The sequence below is a fragment of the Hypomesus transpacificus genome, chromosome 6 (genome assembly GCF_021917145.1).
Source record: "Hypomesus transpacificus isolate Combined female chromosome 6, fHypTra1, whole genome shotgun sequence".
In the NCBI taxonomy this organism is placed as follows: Eukaryota; Metazoa; Chordata; class Actinopteri; order Osmeriformes; family Osmeridae; genus Hypomesus; species Hypomesus transpacificus.
Genome location: NC_061065.1, coordinates 501,350 through 521,833, shown reverse-complemented (window position 1 = coordinate 521,833; position 20,484 = coordinate 501,350). Strand labels below are relative to the sequence as shown.

Here is a 20,484-nt window from a genome sequence, read left to right as displayed (position 1 = left end):
CTGGCAGTATCAATTGGAAGTACATAGTTCAGCTGAACAATGTCCAAAAGAAAAGTGGACTACATGCTGCCAACCGAGTCACAGATAAGCATGTGAACTTTGCTAATCAGAAGATGAAGGTATGTTTGCATGAGGATTTATGTATAGAGGGCCGCGATAGAAATGGGCTCTAGGGCTTTGTTGTGTTTTTATACTTTTTGTTTGTATCTTGTAGCGCTAATGTGCTCTTCCTTTCTCCTTATAAACTCAATCAAGGTCTCCCTGGCTGCTCAGACTTTGAGTAACTCAGTGGCAGTGGCGCTCTGCACCTTGCAGGACGTGGGCTATGCAGAGTTCAAAGATTGTGAGGCTACTTCAGAATTAATTAAGGTAATGCAGCTAAGGTTTTGCATCATTGACCAAAAACATTTCCCAACATTCTACTGTTCTTACCAACATTTGAGTGATTAATTGCTTTAACCCTTTAACACCCACCCTCCCTTTGTAGTCGATCTGTTGGTCAGCTACCCCAAAACGAGGTTGACAGGTTTAAAGCAATGCAGCAATTTAATTTAAAAAAGCAAAGCCACAGAGGAAATGGAGAGGACATTAAGAAAAAGCAAACTATGTGTCTACTTGGTGTTTACTATCTGATACCTGTTGACACTAAGTTAAAGTGATGTTTTTCAGTGCTTTCAGTTAATTTAGATATTTGTTTATAGATAACAGACAGGCTGTTTTACATCATGAACAGTCGCAATCCCAGAGCCAAAGGATTCAAAGCCCCCCTTGGTTCTAGGAATTGGACAAGCACCAGGGAGTTCTTGGTAAAAGCCAGGGGGTACTTGCTCACTTTGAAGATGGAGGATGGCAAACCCCTTTACTGAACAAAGAGGTCTTTTAAAATAGTGACTGTTCAATTAGTGATGCACTGACACCATTTGTAGTCGTCAATACCCAGTACAAATTCTTAATTACAATTTAATTATCAGAATGAGACTACTGATTTAGAAATATAGATTTGTTAGATGTATACAAGTAGTCAATTTACAAATCATTAAATTATCTAATGTAAAACTCTACCGGTTTCAGTGCAACCCTCAAGTCCCTGATATAAGTTCAACAGATGCTCTGTTCTCTTGTTTATCTACTATCTTTGCATCTAGTTCAGATGCTCTATCCTCCTGTCTGCATCGAGTTAAGATGCTCTATCCTCCTGTCTGCATCGAGTTCATAAGATAATCTGTCCTGTAAGTTTGCATCCCTGCTTTCTTGTGTCCTGTTTTGGCAGAATCATCATATCAATATTTGCTTTTGAAGGTCCTGGGCTACATCATCAACATTGACACGTTGATGTCAATGGTTCCTGTGCTGATTGAAGGACAGCGATATGTCCTAACCTACAGATTCAGCCAGGACCACTTGGAACTTCTCTTCAACTCCATCAGAGCATCCGGTAGGGTTCATAATTTATATTTCCCAGCCGCACACTAAGTGACACAAAGTTTCAATAAATACAACTCCGTATAGGTTGGGGATTTGAACATGCAGCATTTATTGATGTATATTTGTAAAGGGAAATATTGTACCGATTTTAAAACATTATTCTATTTTTTATAACATACCATTATTAAGTAATAACTACATCTCTGACGTTGATAACAAACCAAACCGTTTAAAAATCGGTTGAAAATTGAGCAAGTTATGGTTATTTAAAAAGTACATGTTGCATCAACACAATGTTATGGGTGAGCGAGTTCCCTGTAGCAAGATGGCCGCCATGTGCGGACGTTCGACTCCGTTGTCCGGCAACGCGGACGAGACATCTAGTGTTTATATATATCTATGTTTGTCATATACAGGACTGTCTCAGAAAATTAGAATATTGTGATAAAGTTCTTCATTTTATGTAATGCAATTAAAAAAACAAAAATGTCATGCATTCTGGATTCATTACAAATCAACTGAAATATTGCAAGCCTTTTATTCTTTTAATATTGCTGATTATGGCTTACAGCTTAAGAAAACTCAAATATCCTATCTCTAAATATTAGAATATTTCCTCAGACCAAGTAAAAAAAAGATTTATAACAGCAAAACAAAATCAAACATTTGAAAATGTCCATTAATGCACTCAGTACTTGGTTGGGAATCCTTTTGCACGGATTACTGCATCAATGCGGCGTGGCATGGAGGCAATCAGCCTGTGGCATTGCTGAGGACTTATGGATGCCCAGGATGCTTCAATGAGCCTTTAGCTCATTTGCATTGTTGGGTCTGGTGTCTTTCAGCTACCTCTTCACAATACCCCACAAATTCTCTATGGGGTTCAGGTCAGGGGAATTGGCAGGCCAATCGAGGACAGTAATGCCATGGTCAGTATACCAGTTACTGGTGGTTCTGGCACTGTGGGCAGGTGCCAGATCATGCTGGAAAATGAAATCCTCATCTCCATAGAGCTTTTCAGCAGACGGAAGCATGTAGTGCTCTAAAATCTCTTGGTACACAGCTGCATTTACTCTGGACTTGAAACACAGTGGACCAACACCAGCAGCTGACATGGTTCCCCAAACCATCACTGACTGTGGGAACTTCACAATGGATTTCAAGCAACTTGGATTTTGCTCCTCTCCAGCCTTTCTCCAGACTCTGGCGCCTTGACTTCCAAATGAAATACAACACTTGCTTTCGTCTGAAAAGAGGACTTTGGACCAATCTGCAACTGTCCGGTGCTTCTTTTCCATAGCCCAAGTCAGACGCTTCTTCCGTTGTCTTGAGTTCAGAAGTGGCTTGACCATGGGAATACGGCTATTGTAGCCCATTTCCCGGACACGTCTGTGAAGAGTGGCTTTTGATACCTAGACTCCAGCTTCAGTCCACTGTCTTTGAAGCTCCCCCAAATTCTGGAAGCGACTCTTCTTCACAATGCTGTTAAGGCTGCGGTCATCTCTCTTGGTTGTGCAGCGTTTCCTGCCACATTTCCCCCTTCCAACAGACTTTTTGTGGATGTGCTTTGACACTGCACTCTGTGAACAGCTTGCTCTTTGAGAAATTTCTTTTTGTGTCTTACCCTCCTGATGGAGGGTGTCAATGATGGTCCTCTGGACAGCAGTCAGATCAGCAGTCTTCCCCATACTTGTGATTTAGTTTACTGAACCAAGCTGAGTGTTTTTCAAGGCTCAGGAAACCATTGCAGGTGTTTCGAGTTAATTAGACGATTCAAGTGATTAGTTGAATACCCTACTAGTATACTTTTTCATGATATTCTAATATTTAGAGATAGGATATTTGAGTTTTCTTAAGCTGTAAGCCATAATCAGCAATATTAAAAGAATAAAAGGCTTGCATTATTTCAGTTGATTTGTAATGAATCCAGAATGCATGACATTTTTGTTTTTTTAATTGCTTTACAGAAAATAAAGAACTTTATCACATTATTCTAATTTTCTGAGACAGTCCTGTAGTTTTTGTCTATCGGAAAATAGTAGGTTGAAATGTTCAGAATCACACGTGTGACGGTACTCTGTGGGGCCCGCGTTCGAACGACCACATCTGTGACGCTACTCCTTAAGAGGTTAAAACAAAAAATAACTTAACACCATCTTTTTCCACTTTCATATTTTTTTTAGAGCTCCAGGGAGCCACTAGGGCGGCGCTAAAGAGCCGCATGCGGCTCTGGAGCCTTAAGTTGCCGACCTCTGCGGTTAAACAAACTACTGCGTAGGAAACGTTACGTAACGGAGCTAGCTTTGGCTACAATCAGATGTGAATTTAGGAGGTAGAGCTAGCTAGCGTAGCTCTGTCAAAAACGCCAGTGTGTGTATTAACGTTAGCGTATTTAACAGGTTCATAAATATAATCCACTTCTGTAAGTGATCCCTGCAAACGCTGAATCCGGGGGCAACTGGCGGGCTTTGGCGCTGTATAGCTAAGCCATTTTCGTAAAACCGGTTGCCGCTTGGGTAGGACATGATAGTGAATGCCTTCTGTCTTGTAAAATTTGTTTGTACAACCAGCCAGTTAGATCCTACTTTGCACCTTGTTTTAGCTGGTTCGTTAAATGATTTATAATACATTACAGTAATATTCATGAACTGTCATCACCAGCTGCATCACGGGCACGGCACTATCCATAATTCCAGTTATTAATATTTGTGACATCTTAATCACTGAATGCATCACGGGCACTGTGCACTAGTGAATATAGCAACGGGAACAATGCTCGTACGACTTTATAAAGGATGCATTTATTAAAGTGATGTATTGTGCTTATTAAATTTATGTTTTATGAACTTAGAAGTGTGCTCAGGCTTAAACATTGTGAATTTCCAACTGCTGCATTAAAGCTGATATTATCGGACCTCTGCGACTCCAGACCACACTTTCTAGAACACAGATTTGTGTCATTGAATACCATCATTACATATTGGATTAGACACAGATTTTAAGTCCTTCAAATGGTGACCCCGACGCTGAAAAGAGGGAGTCCAGAGGGTTCCAGCCCGACCGACAGATCGGGAGAGAGACCCATACACCGGTACGAGGAGGCAGACGTAATCGTCAGGTGCGCAAAAAGGGCTAGAGTCCCACTGTATGTTACTAAGGGTTGAGAGGCCTTGAGGTGAAACTCTTAAAAAAGGGTTAGAGTCCCACCGTTTTATGTGTCTTAAGGGTTCGAATCTGTGTACAGTTTTGTGTGTCAAAGGTGTTAGAGTCCCTTGAGTCCTTACAAGGAGGGGTTAATAAAAGGACGACATCAGTGTGGCCATTTCAGCTAAAGCTAGCTACTGTAGAGCTAGTAGTGTTGTGCTGTATTGGCACATACCTGAACAGCCAAACTCGTTTTGTCACTGAATGGTCATTAAAACGACTGAAGTGGTAATGGTTTGATTTAATATTGAATAATTCCATAAATTATATCTGGGTTTGGTTATTGTGTACCGTGTTGAATGGGTTTTGGTCCTGACACGTCTTGGTTAGTTGCAACTTTAAATTGCCAATAATAACAAAGCGTTAAGAAACTTGTCTTCAATTTGAAGAAGTAGCCGGGTAATGTCTGGAATGGTCTGGCTTCACTTCAGGTCTCGTCTCACTAAATGATAATACATGGCATAATGGTGAGGCTAGATAGTTATAATTGGGTGCCTTATCGACCTAGCTATCCACATAATAGCAGGGCGATGTAGCGGTGGTGGCAGTGATTGTCTTCTTTGTTGCTAGCTGTGTTAGCTAACATTACCTGGCACTTATCACCCCCCACTACCTGTACATCTTGCACACGAACATAATATAATCGATAAGTCTCAAACTATTTAAGACTTCAATATCTATGTTCTGTAGAGCACTTATCCGCCCAAGTACCTCTACAAAATCTAATATCTGTTCCAAAATAATATATCCTGACAAGCCATGCTTTTCGGCAGTGCGATTCCACTGTCACCCCCATACAGGTAGCATAGCTATCTGCTGCGTTGGTCTGACGATAACCACGCCCCTCTCGTTTGCATGTGAGATCTGAAATAAATACAGCACAGAAATAAATGTGGAAATACATGTGGCGTGTAAAAGTCTCAAAAAATAAATACATGTGGCATTAGTAAATAAAAGTTCCATGAAATAAATAAATGTTGTCTTTACAAAAACGTCATTTTGAAATAAATACATGTATTTATTTATTGATGTCGGTAAATGGATTCAGCTATGTAATTATATAATGCCATATTTATATATTTATTGCAATCTTTTTTTTATTTCATAATTTATTCCATAGCCATATTTATTTATGTATGTATTTATCTATTTATTTATTGATTTAATTTTGACTAATTTGGCATTCCATAGGTTTGAGCTAATTGACTCGTTTTGAACTGCAGCAAAACCAGTTATTAAGTTCTACCTATCTGACCTTTATAGATAATATAGATAAAAAATGTTTGACTCATAGCTACATAAAGAACATTGTTTGGTCTATATTTCATTTAAGAAAAGTACAGATTCCATTCTGGTTTGGCATAATGAAAATTGCTTTTATCATATCTTTAATGAAAAGAGTTGTGATTTGGTAAAATGGAGAATCTGAAATAATATAGGTCTTAAACTTATATTTTAAAAGGAAAAAAAGTTTTTAGAAGTGAAAGAAACAAGACTAACAGTTGATTTTGTTTAAATAAGGAAACAAAGAAACAGATTGTAAATTCTGGTAGGTTATGTAAATTCACAGGAGGAACTTATATTACTAAGGAATCTGTTTCATTATGTGCTGATTTGAGCCATGGGATGAATCATGTCTCAAACAGGAGGGATGAAGATAACGAAAGAGTGTTTATAACATATGGATTTAAAAACTATTCAAGAAAGCCTTAAGATTTTTTTTTTGCATACCCCATTTGTGCAAACATGATATGCATGAACTTTATTGAACTAAAGACATGTGAAGGGGAAAATACTGCCTGGTAATTATAGATACAGTATGTTTACTATGTGAATTAAAGTCTTTCCCAGTCCTATACCAGATTCTTAACACCATTTGAATTGATTTATAGAAGAATATTGAATTGATTTATTCTCATTAGATTCTTTGTAAACCCACAACTTAAACCTTTCACATAGCATGATGAAAGAGGCTAATCAAATGGTTAACCGATTTTATAAAAAATGCTAACTAGAAAAGAGATAGCTTCTGCTTGATTCTGTTCCAGGTGAAGCTGCAACCTAAAGAGTGGAGGAGTTAAACCAAGCATAAACCAGCATACCGCTTTTGACCATCATCTGTCAACGAATATTGAAGTTTTGCAATTATTATTTTAGTTTGACATTGTGTATATTTACAACTGCTTCGCAAGCGTGAAGATTCTGTTCTTTGATGAAGAAGAAGACAATAAAAGACATCAAAAGTCAGTCATCTGGGTCTTGTGAGTAGGAACTGTGGATCAAGAGCCACTATAGAAATTGCAAGCTAGCCACGGATATGAGTCAGATCAACCTTTCATCCTGCACACATGAATAAGTGTCAAAATTAACAACTAAGATTTAAACCCGAAATGTTGTCACTACATTAAAGTCAAAAGCTTGCTAAAGTCGAAAGCTGACAAAAGTAAATTAAAGTGGTTAAGTCGAAGGACTGCAAAGAGCTAGGAAACGTTCGCCCATTGAAGCTAATGGAAGCTAGCAAAGAAGCTAAGTGGATGACTCAGCAAGCATTGGAGTCAGTTTAGCCACGCGGTTATCAAGAATGCAGTGATTTCGTTAAGTTGAGCTAAATGAAAGTGCTTATCAAAACGGGATTTTATGCGGATTCAACTTGGACGTGACTGAGCTGGGTTTTGATGGACTTGTAAGGATTTGTATTATGTTTATAACCGAAGAAAGTTGTGTCCGACTGAAACAAGGCTTGTGATTGAAGTAGATGCAACGTTGTGGACGATCAACGAACTATGACGAGTGAAAAGGACGACATGGGTGTCAATACTCGTGAGAGGACGTTGACAGCTAAAGGAGTAGAGCAGGGGTCGGCAAGTAACTTGGGCCACGGGCCAGTATTTTTCCTCGCCACTAGACGGCGGGCCAGAGTCTGGGTTACTGCCTATTTAGACGCTGCGATAGGTGCCCTTGCGATACGTGCATTCGCAACAACTAGGCCTATATGGAGAATGGGTAGGTCTACTACAAATAGCTAACGATAATAAACCATGTGCATGAGCCCATTGGTGGTCTGTTAACGAACTGTATCAACATGGTCGTCACTGTCATCCCAACGTGGTGGGTCGTCATCGTTGGTGCACATAAATACTGTCATCAAGTGAGAATAGGATTACTAGGACCTAGTCAAGGTTTTAATGTGAGGTGAAATCGGAACTTCACATTAATGCGAGCAAAAATTTAATTTTTTACCTGGCTTTTTCAGTTCCTCCTGGGATCTTATCCCTTCCATTTTATTTTTTTCGCTTCAGCTTAATCTAGCTAACTCCCTCCACAACAATAAATTATGGTTTGTGTTTGAGAAACATGCGCGACAACTGAACTGCACTTTTTAATGCACGGTCTGATCATGCGCTTAATTAGATTAAAACACAATGTAGCCTATTAGCTTACTTTTCAGTCACACAGTAACTTAACAAACTTAAGGCATATCCTGTTATTCGGTGTGTGAAAAAAACAAAGAGAAAGCAGGCGATCTTCTGGCCCAATTTATAAGCGGGCAAAGCGGCCCACCGTGAATTCTCCCTATTCTCCCGATGGCCATTCCGGGCCTGAAACTATAAATTAATAAGCAATGTCGTGGGGGGTGCTATCGGGGTGCTTTGGTCTTTCTTGGGGGTGCTGAAGCACCTGCTAGCCCCTTCCTAGCGCTGCCATAGAGAGCGCTGCCCATGATTACTAACCATAACTGTGCTTTCACATCAGGCGATCTGTCAGCCGTGAGGTGTAGCGATCATATGGTAGCGATGACATGGCGAAAAAATACTTCAGAAAAGTCAATAAGTGTATTCGACTTCATGCAGCGACGGCAGCGCCGACAGCCGGCTGCCTTGAAGCTGAGAATGCCATTGGTTACTTCAAGTCAACCGGGCTGCAGGCGACGCCGGCGCTGCATGAAGTCGACAACATCTAATTACACCATACCCAGTTTCCGGTTTCAAAATAAAAGTTGACGGGGAAAAAAACGTTATAAAAAATATATAATTGGAAATATTTTGACGGGCCAAATAAAATCGCTGGCGGGCCACAATTGGCCCGCGGGCCGCCTGTTGCCGACCCCTGGAGTAGAGAATAGACTGAATATTCTCATAAACACCAGAAGAGGTAAATTGTCACAATTGACTGCAAAATCAAACGAAATTGAGCTATTTTTGAACAGTGAAGAATTGCCTACTGTATATGACATTCAAAAGGAATTTCAAGTGTACAAGGAGCCAATATGAAGAGTTTATTGAGTGCAATTATGCAGTAGTATCATGTCTCAATGATGAAGAAAAAGGGGTTGACCAGCAATTTTGGTTTCTATCAAAGACTGAACAATGCTTCCAGTTTATGGCTAAAGTTAAAAGGTGGATTGAAGCGAAGACATGTGATGAAGAGGTAACGCATTGGGACAGTGTGTCTAGGGTGTCAAAAGTGTCAAGTGCCTCTGCAGCCCGCATGAAAGAAGAAGCCAATAGAGCTGTTCTGATGGCACAGGCAGCAGCTTTGCAAGAAAAACAAGCATAAGAATGGAAGGAGGCTGAAATTAAAGCTGAAAAGGAAAGATTAGAAGTTGACACAGCTCTTGCAGTTTCCACTGCTAAAATGAAAGTATATGAGGAGTGTGAAGAACTTCGATCCCAGACGGTACAAAAGAACCTTTATTGCTGTTGGACAGTGTTAAACGTGGGCCAGGACATGGTTTGCTATCCACCAGACCGAAGAAACCATCATATAGTCTGACTACTAACCTGGCTGGGGCTTCTGGAGCAGGTTGTGGACAGACTGATTTTCCACCACCTATCCCTAACCAACCTAGACCTGTGCCTCAACCTGATGATGGAGCAAGACAGATGTACAACATGATGCAACGTCAGACAGACATTACAGAGCTGTTCGCAAGGAACCAACAACTGTTTCGCTTACCAAAAAGAGATGTGCCAGTGTTTCAGGGAGACCCACTGGAGTTCAGATCCTTTATAAGAGCTTTCATACATGCCATTGATTCCCGTGCTGAGAGCAATGCTGATAAACTATACTTCTTGGAGCAGTACACCAGAGGCGAGGCGAGTGATCTTGTGATGAGCTGTCAGCATATGCCTGACCATCGTGGATATGAAAAGGCTTTGAGACTACTGCAAGAGAAGTGTGGAAATGAGTTGAAGGTGGCTACTACGTTAATTGAAAAGGCTTCTAAGTGGCCACAAATAAAATCTGAAGACACAAAGGCGCTAAATGCTTTCTCAGTTTTCCTTGTGAGTTGTCGTAATGTTATGGAAGACATTGAGTATATGGGAGAAATGGACAACCCCACAAATATGAGGGTCATCATTTCGAAATTGCCATTCAGAATAAGGGAGCGATGGAGAGTTCATGTATACGACATCCAGGAGAAGCAAAGTAGAAGAGTCAGGTATGCAGAGCTGGTAAACTTTGTTGAATGGCAAGCAAAGATCATGTCTGATCCTCTCTTTGGAGATCTTGACCTGTCAGTGAATGAAAATAAAACCACAAAGAAGAGTCAACAAGGAAGCAAGTACAGGAAAGAGGGGAAGCAAGGAAGTAGCTTTGCTACTAAAGTGGAACAAGTTGAATATAGTGATAATCAAGGTGAGTCATCAAAGTCAAAAACTGATGTGTCATTCAAATGTGCCTTTACAAAACCATGCATATTTTGTGAAAGGAACCACACACTGCAAGAATGTCATACAATTAGAGAGAAGCCACACAAAGACAGAGTGACATTCTTGAAGAAAAATGGGCTCTGCTTTGGTTGCTTATTCAAAGGCCACCTGAGCAGGGAATGTAAAAATAAGATGTCATGTAAGATTTGTTCTCTGAAGCATCCCAGTATGCTGCATTTCTCAAGCCAGGAGAAAACTGCAAAGGAGAAGGCAAGTGAAATTGAGGTCAGCAAAAGCAGAACAGCCAGTGCACCAACAGGTGTCTATGAAGAGACAAGTGCCTGTACTGGGGCTGGAGACTGTTGTGTGCTTGCCATCGTGCCAGTTAGAATTAAATCCAAAAGGAGTGATGAAGCCATGGAAGTCTACGCATTCATGGACCCAGGCAGCTCCGCGTCATTCTGTACTGAAGCTCTAGCAAGGCAACTGAATGTTCAAGGAAGACGAACTGAGCTTACGTTAAGCACCATCAATGCTAGAAGGCAAGTAGAGAGCTATATCCTCACTGATCTGAAAGTTGGCGGTCTAGAAGACAACAACTTCATTGCTCTATCAAAAGTCTTCACTCAGAAAAGGATTCCTGTTTCCAGAGAGAATGTACCACTACAGAAGGAGGTTGAGAAATGGCCATACCTCAGTAAAGTAATACTGCCTCACATTGATGCAGATGTGGAACTTCTCATTGGAACCAAAGAATACAGCATCTTGGAGCCATGGAAAGTGATTCCATGCAAGGACGATGGACCATATGCTGTTAAAACAGCACTTGGATGGATTTTGAACGGACCACTTAGAGAGGCAGACACCAGAGTTAATGACAGCACACAACCATCTGCTGCTGTGAACAGAATTGCCATTGACAGTGTGGAAGAGTTGCTCATCCAACAATATAATCACGACTTCCCTGAACACAACTGCGATGACAAATCTGAAATGTCACAAGAGGATAACTACTTCATGGAGGCTGTGAATATGTCTGCTCATCTTAAGGATGGACATTACTACTTAAATCTTCCCATGAAAAAGTTGAATGTTCAAATGCCAAACAACAGAAGTGCTGTTATGCAGCGTGCACTTAACCTTAAGAACAAAATGGTGAAGAATCCTACGTTCCATGAAGAATTACGTTACATTCATGAATGACATGTTGAACAAAGGATATGCCACTGAAGTGTCTGAGACAAAGCTGAACCGCCAGGATGGTAAAGTGTGGTATATTCTCCACCATAGGGTATACCACCCACAAAATAAAAAAAGCTCTGCGTAGTATTTGACTGTGCGGCCAGCTATCAAGGAGTCTCACTTAACAGTGAGCTTCTACAAGAACCGGATTTGACCAACTCGCTTGTTGGAGTGTTGTCTCGCTTCAGGCAAGAACCAGTCGCTATGATTGCTGATGTGGAAGCAATGCACTATCAAGTGAGAGTTCCTGAAGATGACACAGACCTACTGCGCTTCCTATGGTGGCCAGCAGGAGACCTAAGCCAGAACATCGCTGAATACAAGATGGTTGTTCACCTTTTCGGTGCGACTTCTTCTCCAAGTTGTGCAAATTATGCACTCCGAAGAACAGCAGAGGAGAACCGTATCACGTCGTCACCTGAGGTTGTGGACACAGTTCTGAAGAACTTTTATGTAGACGACTGTTTGAAATCAGTTGCAAGTGAAGCTCAAGCAGTCAAACTGTGCAAAGATCTCACAGCACTATGTGCAAGTGGAGGATTCCACCTGACAAAATGGACAAGAAACAGCCGTGCCTTACTTGCCTCTGTTCCGGACTGTGACAGAGCCAAGGATGTCAGAGACTTGGACTTATCTCATGATGTGCTACCAATGGAAAGAGCATTGGGTGTGCTATGGTGCACAGAATCAGATTCACTCAAGTTCAAGATCAATGTCAAAAACAAGCCCATCACAAGACGAGGAATTCTCTCAGTCACAAGCTCGATCTATGATCCGTTGGGATTTCTTGCCCCTGCAATTCTGCCCGCAAAGATGCTCATGCAACAACTATGCAAAGAAGGTCTTGCTTGGGATGATGAGATTCCAGATTGGTTGAGTAGGAAGTGGAATGCTTGGCTACAAGAGCTACACCAGTTGTCAGCTGTAACCATACCCAGATGTGTGAGACCATCAGAGTTTGGACCTGTAGAAACTGCACAGCTCCACCACTTTTCTGATGGAAGTGAAAGTGGATACGGAACAGTCTCTTACCTGAGATTGAAAAATAGGGATGGAAGTGTTCACAGTGCTTTCATGATGGGAAGATCACGTGTGGCACCACTGAAGCAGACCACTATTCCACGAATGGAACTGACTGCAGCAGTGGTTGCTGTGAACACAGACAAAATGTTGAGGAAAGAGCTTCAAATGGATCTCATTAACTCGACATTCTGGACCGACAGCACAACTGTGTTGAAATACATAGCAAATGAAAAGCTTCGCTTTAAAACCTTCGTTGCTAATCGCATTGCTGTCATCAGAGAGTCGACTAAGCTTGAGCAATGGAAATATGTCAATACTTCAATTAATCCCACTGATTGTGCTTCCAGAGGGCTTATGCCGACCAAGTTTATGAAGAATTTGAGCTGGTCTCATCGTCCAGCGTTTCTCAAAGAACCAGAATTTCAATGGCCAGGCAGATTTGATGATACAATGGTTAATGAAGACAATGACAATGAGGTGAGACACACAGCCACAGTTAATCTTACAGACGCATCTGAAGATGTACAGGCTGTGAACAAGCTGTTGAACCACTACTCCAGTTGGTACCGGGTGAAAAGAGCTGTGGCGTGGATTCTCTAACTTAAAGATCTCCTTCTACAACGTTGCAGGAGAAAGACAGAAGATTCACAGACAAGTCACAAGATTAAACAAACAATAGTCAATAAGAACAAACAAGGTGACAAATTGACGAAGACACAGACTGTACTCACAGTGGAGGACTTGACAACAGCAGAAATGGAGATTATCAAGTTCTGCCAAGGTGAAACGTTTCAAGAAGAAATCTGCCTGCTTAAGAAAGGCATTGGTGTGAAGAAAACTAGTCACTTGAGGAAGCTTGATCCAATCATTGAGAACGGGGTACTGAGAGTTGAAGGTCGTCTCTCTGCTGCTGCAATGGCGGAGCATGTAAAGCATCAGCTATCATCCCAAAGGACTTGCATGTCCCACGTTGATTTTTCAAGATATTCATGAGAAGGTCACAGCGGAAGAGTCTACATGCTCTCAAGTGCGCCAGAGATATTGGATTCCCTCAGCTAACTCAGTGGTGAGGAAGTTTCTGTCAAAGTGTGTGATTTTCAGAAAAGTCAAAGGTCAACCCCTTGGACAGAAAATGGCAGATTTACCCAAAGACAGACTTCTACCTGACAAACCACCCTTTAGAAATGTTGGGGTCGATTATTTTGGGCCTTTTGATGTGAAGCAAGGCCACAGCACTGTAAAGAGGTATGGTGCATTATTCACCTGTCTTACCACAAGGGCAGTGCACATTGAAATATCGCACACATTGGACACTGATTCATGTCTAAATGCAATCAGACGCTTTGTAAGCAGAAGAGGACAGGTATCCGTTATGCACTCAGACAACGGTACCAACCTAGTTGCTGCTGAGCGTGAGCTGTGTAAAGCCATCCAGCAATGGAACCAGTCAAAGATCCAAGATTCACTCATGCAAAAGGGAATCCAGTTGGTATTTAATCCTCCTGCTGGGTCACACATTGGAGGGATCTGGGAAAGACAGATCAGGTCTGTCAGAAAAGTTCTGAGGTCTGTACTAAAGGAGCAAACAGTCAATGATGAGTGTTTACTTTCACTTATGTGTGAAGTGGAATCAATACTAAACAACAGGCCACTGACTACAGCAACTGATGATCCTATGGATCTAGAAAGCATTGACTCCTAACCATTTGCTACTCATGAAGAAACAGCCAGTTTTGCCCCCTGGACTGTTCAACAAGGAAGACTCACACGCTCGCCAACGATGGAAGCAAGTGCAATATCTTGCTGACTTGTTTTGGAAGCGGTGGGTGCATGAGTACCTACCCATGCTTCAGGAGCGGCAAAAGTGGACTCAGATAAAGAAGAACTTGGCCACTGGGGCATTGTTTTGATTATTGATGATTGAGCACCACGGAGTTCGTGGGTGTTGGGACAAGTTCTCCAGGTCATGCCTGATGCCAAAGGACTTGTAAGGCGTGTCCTCATCAAAACGAAGACTAATAATTTGGAAAGACCCGTGGACAAACTTTGCTTGGTTTGTGAAATGGACACTTGAGTGATTGTATAAAAAAATAAAAACGTAAAAAAAGGATAAGGTGTCAATATTGTACTGTATAGGTATTTGTTTATTATGTATACAGTAATTTGTGATATTGCTTAGTTGGTATATTTACTGCATCTAATGTTGATTGACAAGTGATACCTAATGTTTGAGGATTGTTGGATACCTAATGTTTGAGGATGTTGGATTTATTTGGCTCTATTGATAAGTGAGTAATTGTCAGTCTGAATGCCTTCCAATTAGGGGCTGGAAATGTAGGAGCCAAATTATAGGAAAATGCTTTATTAATATTTTTCATTTGAATATTTAATTTACAATGTTTAATTTGGTTAAGAATTTATTCTGAATGAATATCGGACAGTTAGTGATTTAAAGTCTGTAATTAATGGTAAATGTTGATGGTAAATTTCTATTGGATAATGTATATCCTGTGCTGCACATGTGACGTAAGTGATTCGAGAATGAGAATATATGACTAGATGAGAGAGACGTGTGTAGCTGTGGAAGCATACAGCTTTTGACCATCATCTATCAACGAATATTGAAGATTTGCAATTATTCTTTTAGTTTGACATTGTGTATATTTACAACTACTTCGCAAGCGTGAAGATTCTGTTCTTTGATGAAGAAGAAGACATCAAAAGTCAGTCATCTGGGTCTTGTGAGTAGGAACTGTGGATAAAGAGCCACTATAGAAATTGCAAGCTAGCCACGGATATGAGTCAGAACAACCTTTCATCCTGCACACATGAATAAGTGTCAAAATTAACAACTAAGATTTAAACCCGAAATGTTGTCACTACAATTGGTGTTTGACTGTTCGCATCTCATTTGACTCAGTTACTGCTTGATCATTACTCTGTAGTCCACCAAATTAGATTATTGCAAATTAAGGATAACCCAATGCAAAACAACACGTACATTTTCGTTTATTACCCAGGACACAAATGTTGAATATAAAACCTTATATCGATGCATACAAAAACCCCGCATGACAACTTAACATTCCAATCATGACAGCCTGCCCTGTATCTAGGTTAAGACAAGTCTTGAACTTAAAAAAATGTCAAAGAATTAAATATGATGGCACAAGCAATTTGCGTAGATGGAATGCATTTATAAAAGTGGTTCAGGACTCTTATTTTAGTGGTGTGTCTGGATGGGGGACTGTAAGATGGATGAGCAGTCTTGCAGTCTCAAAAACTGAACTGGTTCTTGATGTCCTTGATCTGTTTCATCATTTCGGCTATGTGCTCTCCCCTTGAAAGTAAAAGAAGAGAGAATAACATTTTCACACAACTGACAACTTTCCCATGTTTGGTACGATTCCCCAGAGGTCAACAAAGTTACTTAAAGACTATACTTCAAAAAAATGACATGACAATTAAAATACAATAGATCATCCATATGATGACATGGGTTGAGGCAGTCTGATCTTTGTGCCAACTACAGTTTCCACTGAGCCAATACTTACTGTTCTTTGATGACACCCTGGACACACTTCCTCTGGTGAATGTTGAGGGAGACAGTAGCTCTGGCTGGAGACACGCCTTTATCCATCTGCTTCTTTTGGTAGTCCATCTTCATGTTCACCTAGAGACACCAAGCCAACTCGGGTCATTACAGAAAGCAATGATGTAAATCGGCTGGTACAAAGTCTTACGTATATCGCCCCTTTGGTGATTATATATTACACCTTTCCATCAGCTGTGACTAGGCTGGCTTCTCACTATTGACACCCCTACAACCACCCATACCTTTCAAATATCTGTTGACAGTGCTCCCAGGTCTCGCTCCCAAGCCCCTCACCTGTTTGATGCCGTTACCCAGGTGTCGTAGCTGGTCATTGATAGTCTGCAGCTCCTTCTTCATGTCCTTCTCACTGTCTGACAGGACGGGCAGCTGACTCCTCATGCTCCCCAACACCTGCTTCACCCTGGGGGGAGGGAGTGGCAACAACATAGGCTTTCAGCAAGATCAGGGAGAATTGTTTCTTTATTTTTATCCTCAGTTTTTTTTAACAAGTATCAACGGATTGCAGGAAGGGAGTTTGTTAGCGTCAAAGAGTGCAGTCCCATGAAAATGAAAGGCAGACTTTAAATCCACGTTGTGTGAGGCATTACCTGTTCATGATGGCCTCCTGGCGGTACTTGGCGTCTTCGTACTTGTCGGCCAGATGCTCTGCAGCCTCTCGCAGGCTCTTCCTAACAAAGCACCATGTTGGGAATACATCTGGCCATTACTCTTGTGTGCTCATCCTAGATACTCTCTAACAATGTGCTAATATTCAGCTTGCAGTAGCATTATGAGTTATTTTCAATAACATGATCATAGTCGTTATAAGTTGCGGGACACAATTTTAGAACTAGTGATCATTTTCTGTCGTTATCCTTTGGAACAGAAGCCTAGCTGGTTTTGAATATACTAGAGTGACAGCAAGTCTTGGAAAAAGACACTGTGTCACATTGCATTGTGTTATCCTGTAGTTAAGTGGCATTTCCCTGTCTGCGGGTCTATCTGCTCTGGCTCATCATGCAGTGCTTCACCCTGTCTTTTAACTTCACCTCTCTCTGTCAAATCTGTAAAAATGGGGGAAAAGGGCCATGTCTAGATCTTGTGATGTCTTCTTGGGACGGAATCACAATTGCTGAAGGGCCTTGGGAAGATCTTTCTCTGGAGCAGACCTGGGCCACATCAGCCCCACGCTACCTGCTGTGCTACCTACCACGCTGTGCCCTTTCATCAAGTGCATGCAATACAATGAAACCAGTCAAACCGCCCTCCCAAAGGTAGGGCAGTGGTAAGCGTGAGTTTCTGTCCGTGCGTACCTCTCCTCTTTGCACACAGCCAGGTCCTCCTGCTGCTTGTTCTTCTGTCCCGTCAGGAGTTTCACCCTGTAGGAGAACGGACGGTCAGCCCCCCCCAAAAAACAAGCCTTTGTCCACACACCATATCCAGGAACAATGTATGTGTGTGTGTGTGTGAGAGATAGCGACCTTCTCTGCATCTCCTCCCGGGCCATGTCCTGTTTAAGAATGTACTCTTCTCTGAACACCTGTGTGGCTCTGCTGAGGAGCTGGAGACACTCTGGGGGGGGGGACAACGTGTCCTTATCGCCCGCCCTGACGCAAACACAAGTAGTAGAGAGCAGAGCATGGAGTAGAGCTGTAGATTAAACTAAATTGGAAACGCCACACTCAGTTTACTAGATGCCTCAGGGTGCGGGTATAGAGGGAGAGATGAATGTTTTAATGCTAGAGACATAGTGGGACTCATGTACAATGCATTTATCTTAATAATTGCTTTCATTCATTAACTATATAGGGAAGGCAGTATACAATCCCAATTCCCCAAAAGTTGGGACACTGTGTAAAATGTAAATAAAAACAGAATGCAATAATTAGCAAATCTCGTAAACTCATGTCATGAGTCATTCACAATAGATCAATGAAAACATATTAAAGGTTTAAACGTAGGAAATTTACAATTTTAAGGAAAAAATAAGGTAATTTGGAATTTGATGGCCGCAACACGTCTCAAAAAAAGTTGGGACGGGGGTAATATGGCTGAAAAAAGTGTTACTAAAATTAAACAGCTGGAGGAAAATTTTGCAACTAACTGTGTTAATTGCAAACAGGTCAGTAACATGATTGGGTATGAAAAGAGTATCTTAGAGAGGCAAACCTGCATCTACATATTGTGGAACCAATTCAGAAATATAGCTGCAAGCAGCGATGCGGGTTCCTCCGCAAAATGGCAAAATATTATAAACATGTACACTGTAGAAGATCGAGACTTGGACAACAATAGAGCAAAACTACTTCATGTTTGGTCAACAACAATAGGCTGAACGGGGATTAGAACTCATAAACATAAGGTCACAAGTCAGTCTCTCTATCCTCTCTGCTATACACCAACTGCTGAAATGTTACGAACAGAAAGGGCAGAGCATTAGACTTTTGTGATATTGAAAGTCTTCTTGAGTTGATCTCTTTCCAGAATCTCAGGCAGTGCACAATTAACAGTAGTCATGTGGTCAGCTGGGCTGGGCTGGGCAGAGCTCATGTTCAGCTGCTTGCGAGAATAAGTTGTGAGAGTACAGCAGCCGACTCTCTGGTCCCATTTAAATACACAACATGCACAATCAGGGTGACCAACAATATTATATTAACTAACAAACAATAACATTACAAACATCTAACTGAACGAACACAACAACTGAAATCCCTCGCAAAGCTGTTGTACCCGAACTATTTTCCACAAGTCTTTGCGTTTTTGGACATGCCGCACTGCATGCTGGGTACCCAAGTGGCTGACGCTGATTATCTAGCTGTGTACCGACTGCGTGATATGAGTATTAGTTTTTGGTCAGCTTGGACAAAGGTTAAGAAACGGTTGACATTTCAAAGTGAAATTGCTTGAAATTGCGCGTGGTTTTTCAGAATGATGTCTGCCTGTTTAACTAAACAAGTAATCAAAATTATGACAGGCCAAAAGACTTTGCCTAGTTTCGAACCTGTGACCTTGCACTTTGCAGGACAACGTTTCAACCCATTGAGCTACCTGCAAGGCTGGGAAATTCTGGTCAGGTTCTGTATAGAAAAAGAAAGCCGTTTCTCCTGCAGCATGGATTGCTCGATTCAGCCAAAGTTTTAACAGCTGTAATTCAATGATCTTTTGACATATCAAGGTGAAATTGCGCATGGTACTTCAGATCGATGTCATCCTGTTTAACTAAACAGATATTCAAATTTAAGACGGGCTAAATGACTGTGGCTGGATTCGATCCTACGACGTTATACTTTGCAGGTGGCCGTCCCAGCCCAGTGAGGTAATCTCAATGTTGAATATTTTTACGTTCAGTTACTGTATAAAAAAAGTACGCTGTTTCTCCTGTGGTAAGCAAAAGTTGAAACAGCTCTAATTCAGTCATATTTTGACATACCAAGGTGAAATTGTGTACGGTACGTCAGAGTGATGTCACCTTAAAGCCTATTAGGTTTGAAAAACCATCATTCAAAAATGACATTTGATTTAGTGACACAAACATATTGAGGCAATGTGTACATTTACATAAATACACCCCTTTCAGCCATTTTGTACTTGATTCAATTGCCTTAAGTAACATTTTTAAATACGTCAATGATACATATATGTACCAAATTTCAAGTCAATTAGAACTTTGGTTCAAGAGAAAAGGGATTTTGAATGTTTTCCCAAATTATCACTGTAGAGGAAAATCCATCAGGGCAGACCTTATGGGTCCCTGAGGCTTTTTTGTTCCTCATGAAAAATGAGGCATGCACACCAAGTTTTAGAAGAATTGGAGGATCGGGGTGGAAATGCAATCACTTTGAAAAGTGGACATTTGGGCGTGGCCTGTGGCGCCCCCTATGGTCTAATGCGGGCCAGTCTGTGTTTGGCCGTAGTTGTGGCATGTTGTATCAATATGCCAAATTTCAAAACTTTTTACCAATGTGTTCATGAGATAAATTACGATAATAATAATAAATATAGCTGCAAGCCACGATGCGGGTTCCTCCGCAAAATATTATAAACATGTACACTGTAAAAGATCGAGAGTTGGACAACAAGAGAGCAAAACTACTTCATGTTTGGCCAACAACGATAGGCTGAATGGGGATTTGAACTCATGAGCATTAGGTTACAAGTCAGTGTCTCTATCCTCTCTGCTACAAACCAACTGTTGAGATTGTATGAATAGAAAGGGCAGAGTATTAGCTTTGGTCAGCTTTGGGACAAAGGTTAGGAATTTCAAGGTGATATTGCATGAATTTGCACAGGGCATTTCAGAATGATCTCATCCTATTGAACTTAACAGATAATCAAAATTAT

The 20,484-nt window shown here is 41.1% G+C and overlaps 1 protein-coding gene across 2 annotated transcripts in view; it reads right to left on the bottom strand.

Moving 5' to 3' along the window:
- Positions 1–15,539: 15,539 nt before the first annotated feature.
- The window catches only part of nup88 (nucleoporin 88), a 45,731-nt gene continuing 40,786 nt past the window's right edge, over positions 15,540–20,484 (bottom strand). For both annotated transcript variants that reach the window (XM_047021729.1, XM_047021730.1), the window contains exons 12-17: positions 17,625–17,750; positions 17,457–17,522; positions 16,752–16,832; positions 16,438–16,564; positions 16,103–16,221; positions 15,540–15,888 (exon numbers count right to left, since the gene is read on the bottom strand). In XM_047021729.1, coding sequence (XP_046877685.1) covers positions 15,825–15,888; positions 16,103–16,221; positions 16,438–16,564; positions 16,752–16,832; positions 17,457–17,522; positions 17,625–17,750 — 583 coding nt within the window. In that variant the 3' untranslated portion in view covers positions 15,540–15,824. The remainder of the gene's footprint in view (positions 15,889–16,102; positions 16,222–16,437; positions 16,565–16,751; positions 16,833–17,456; positions 17,523–17,624; positions 17,751–20,484) is intronic.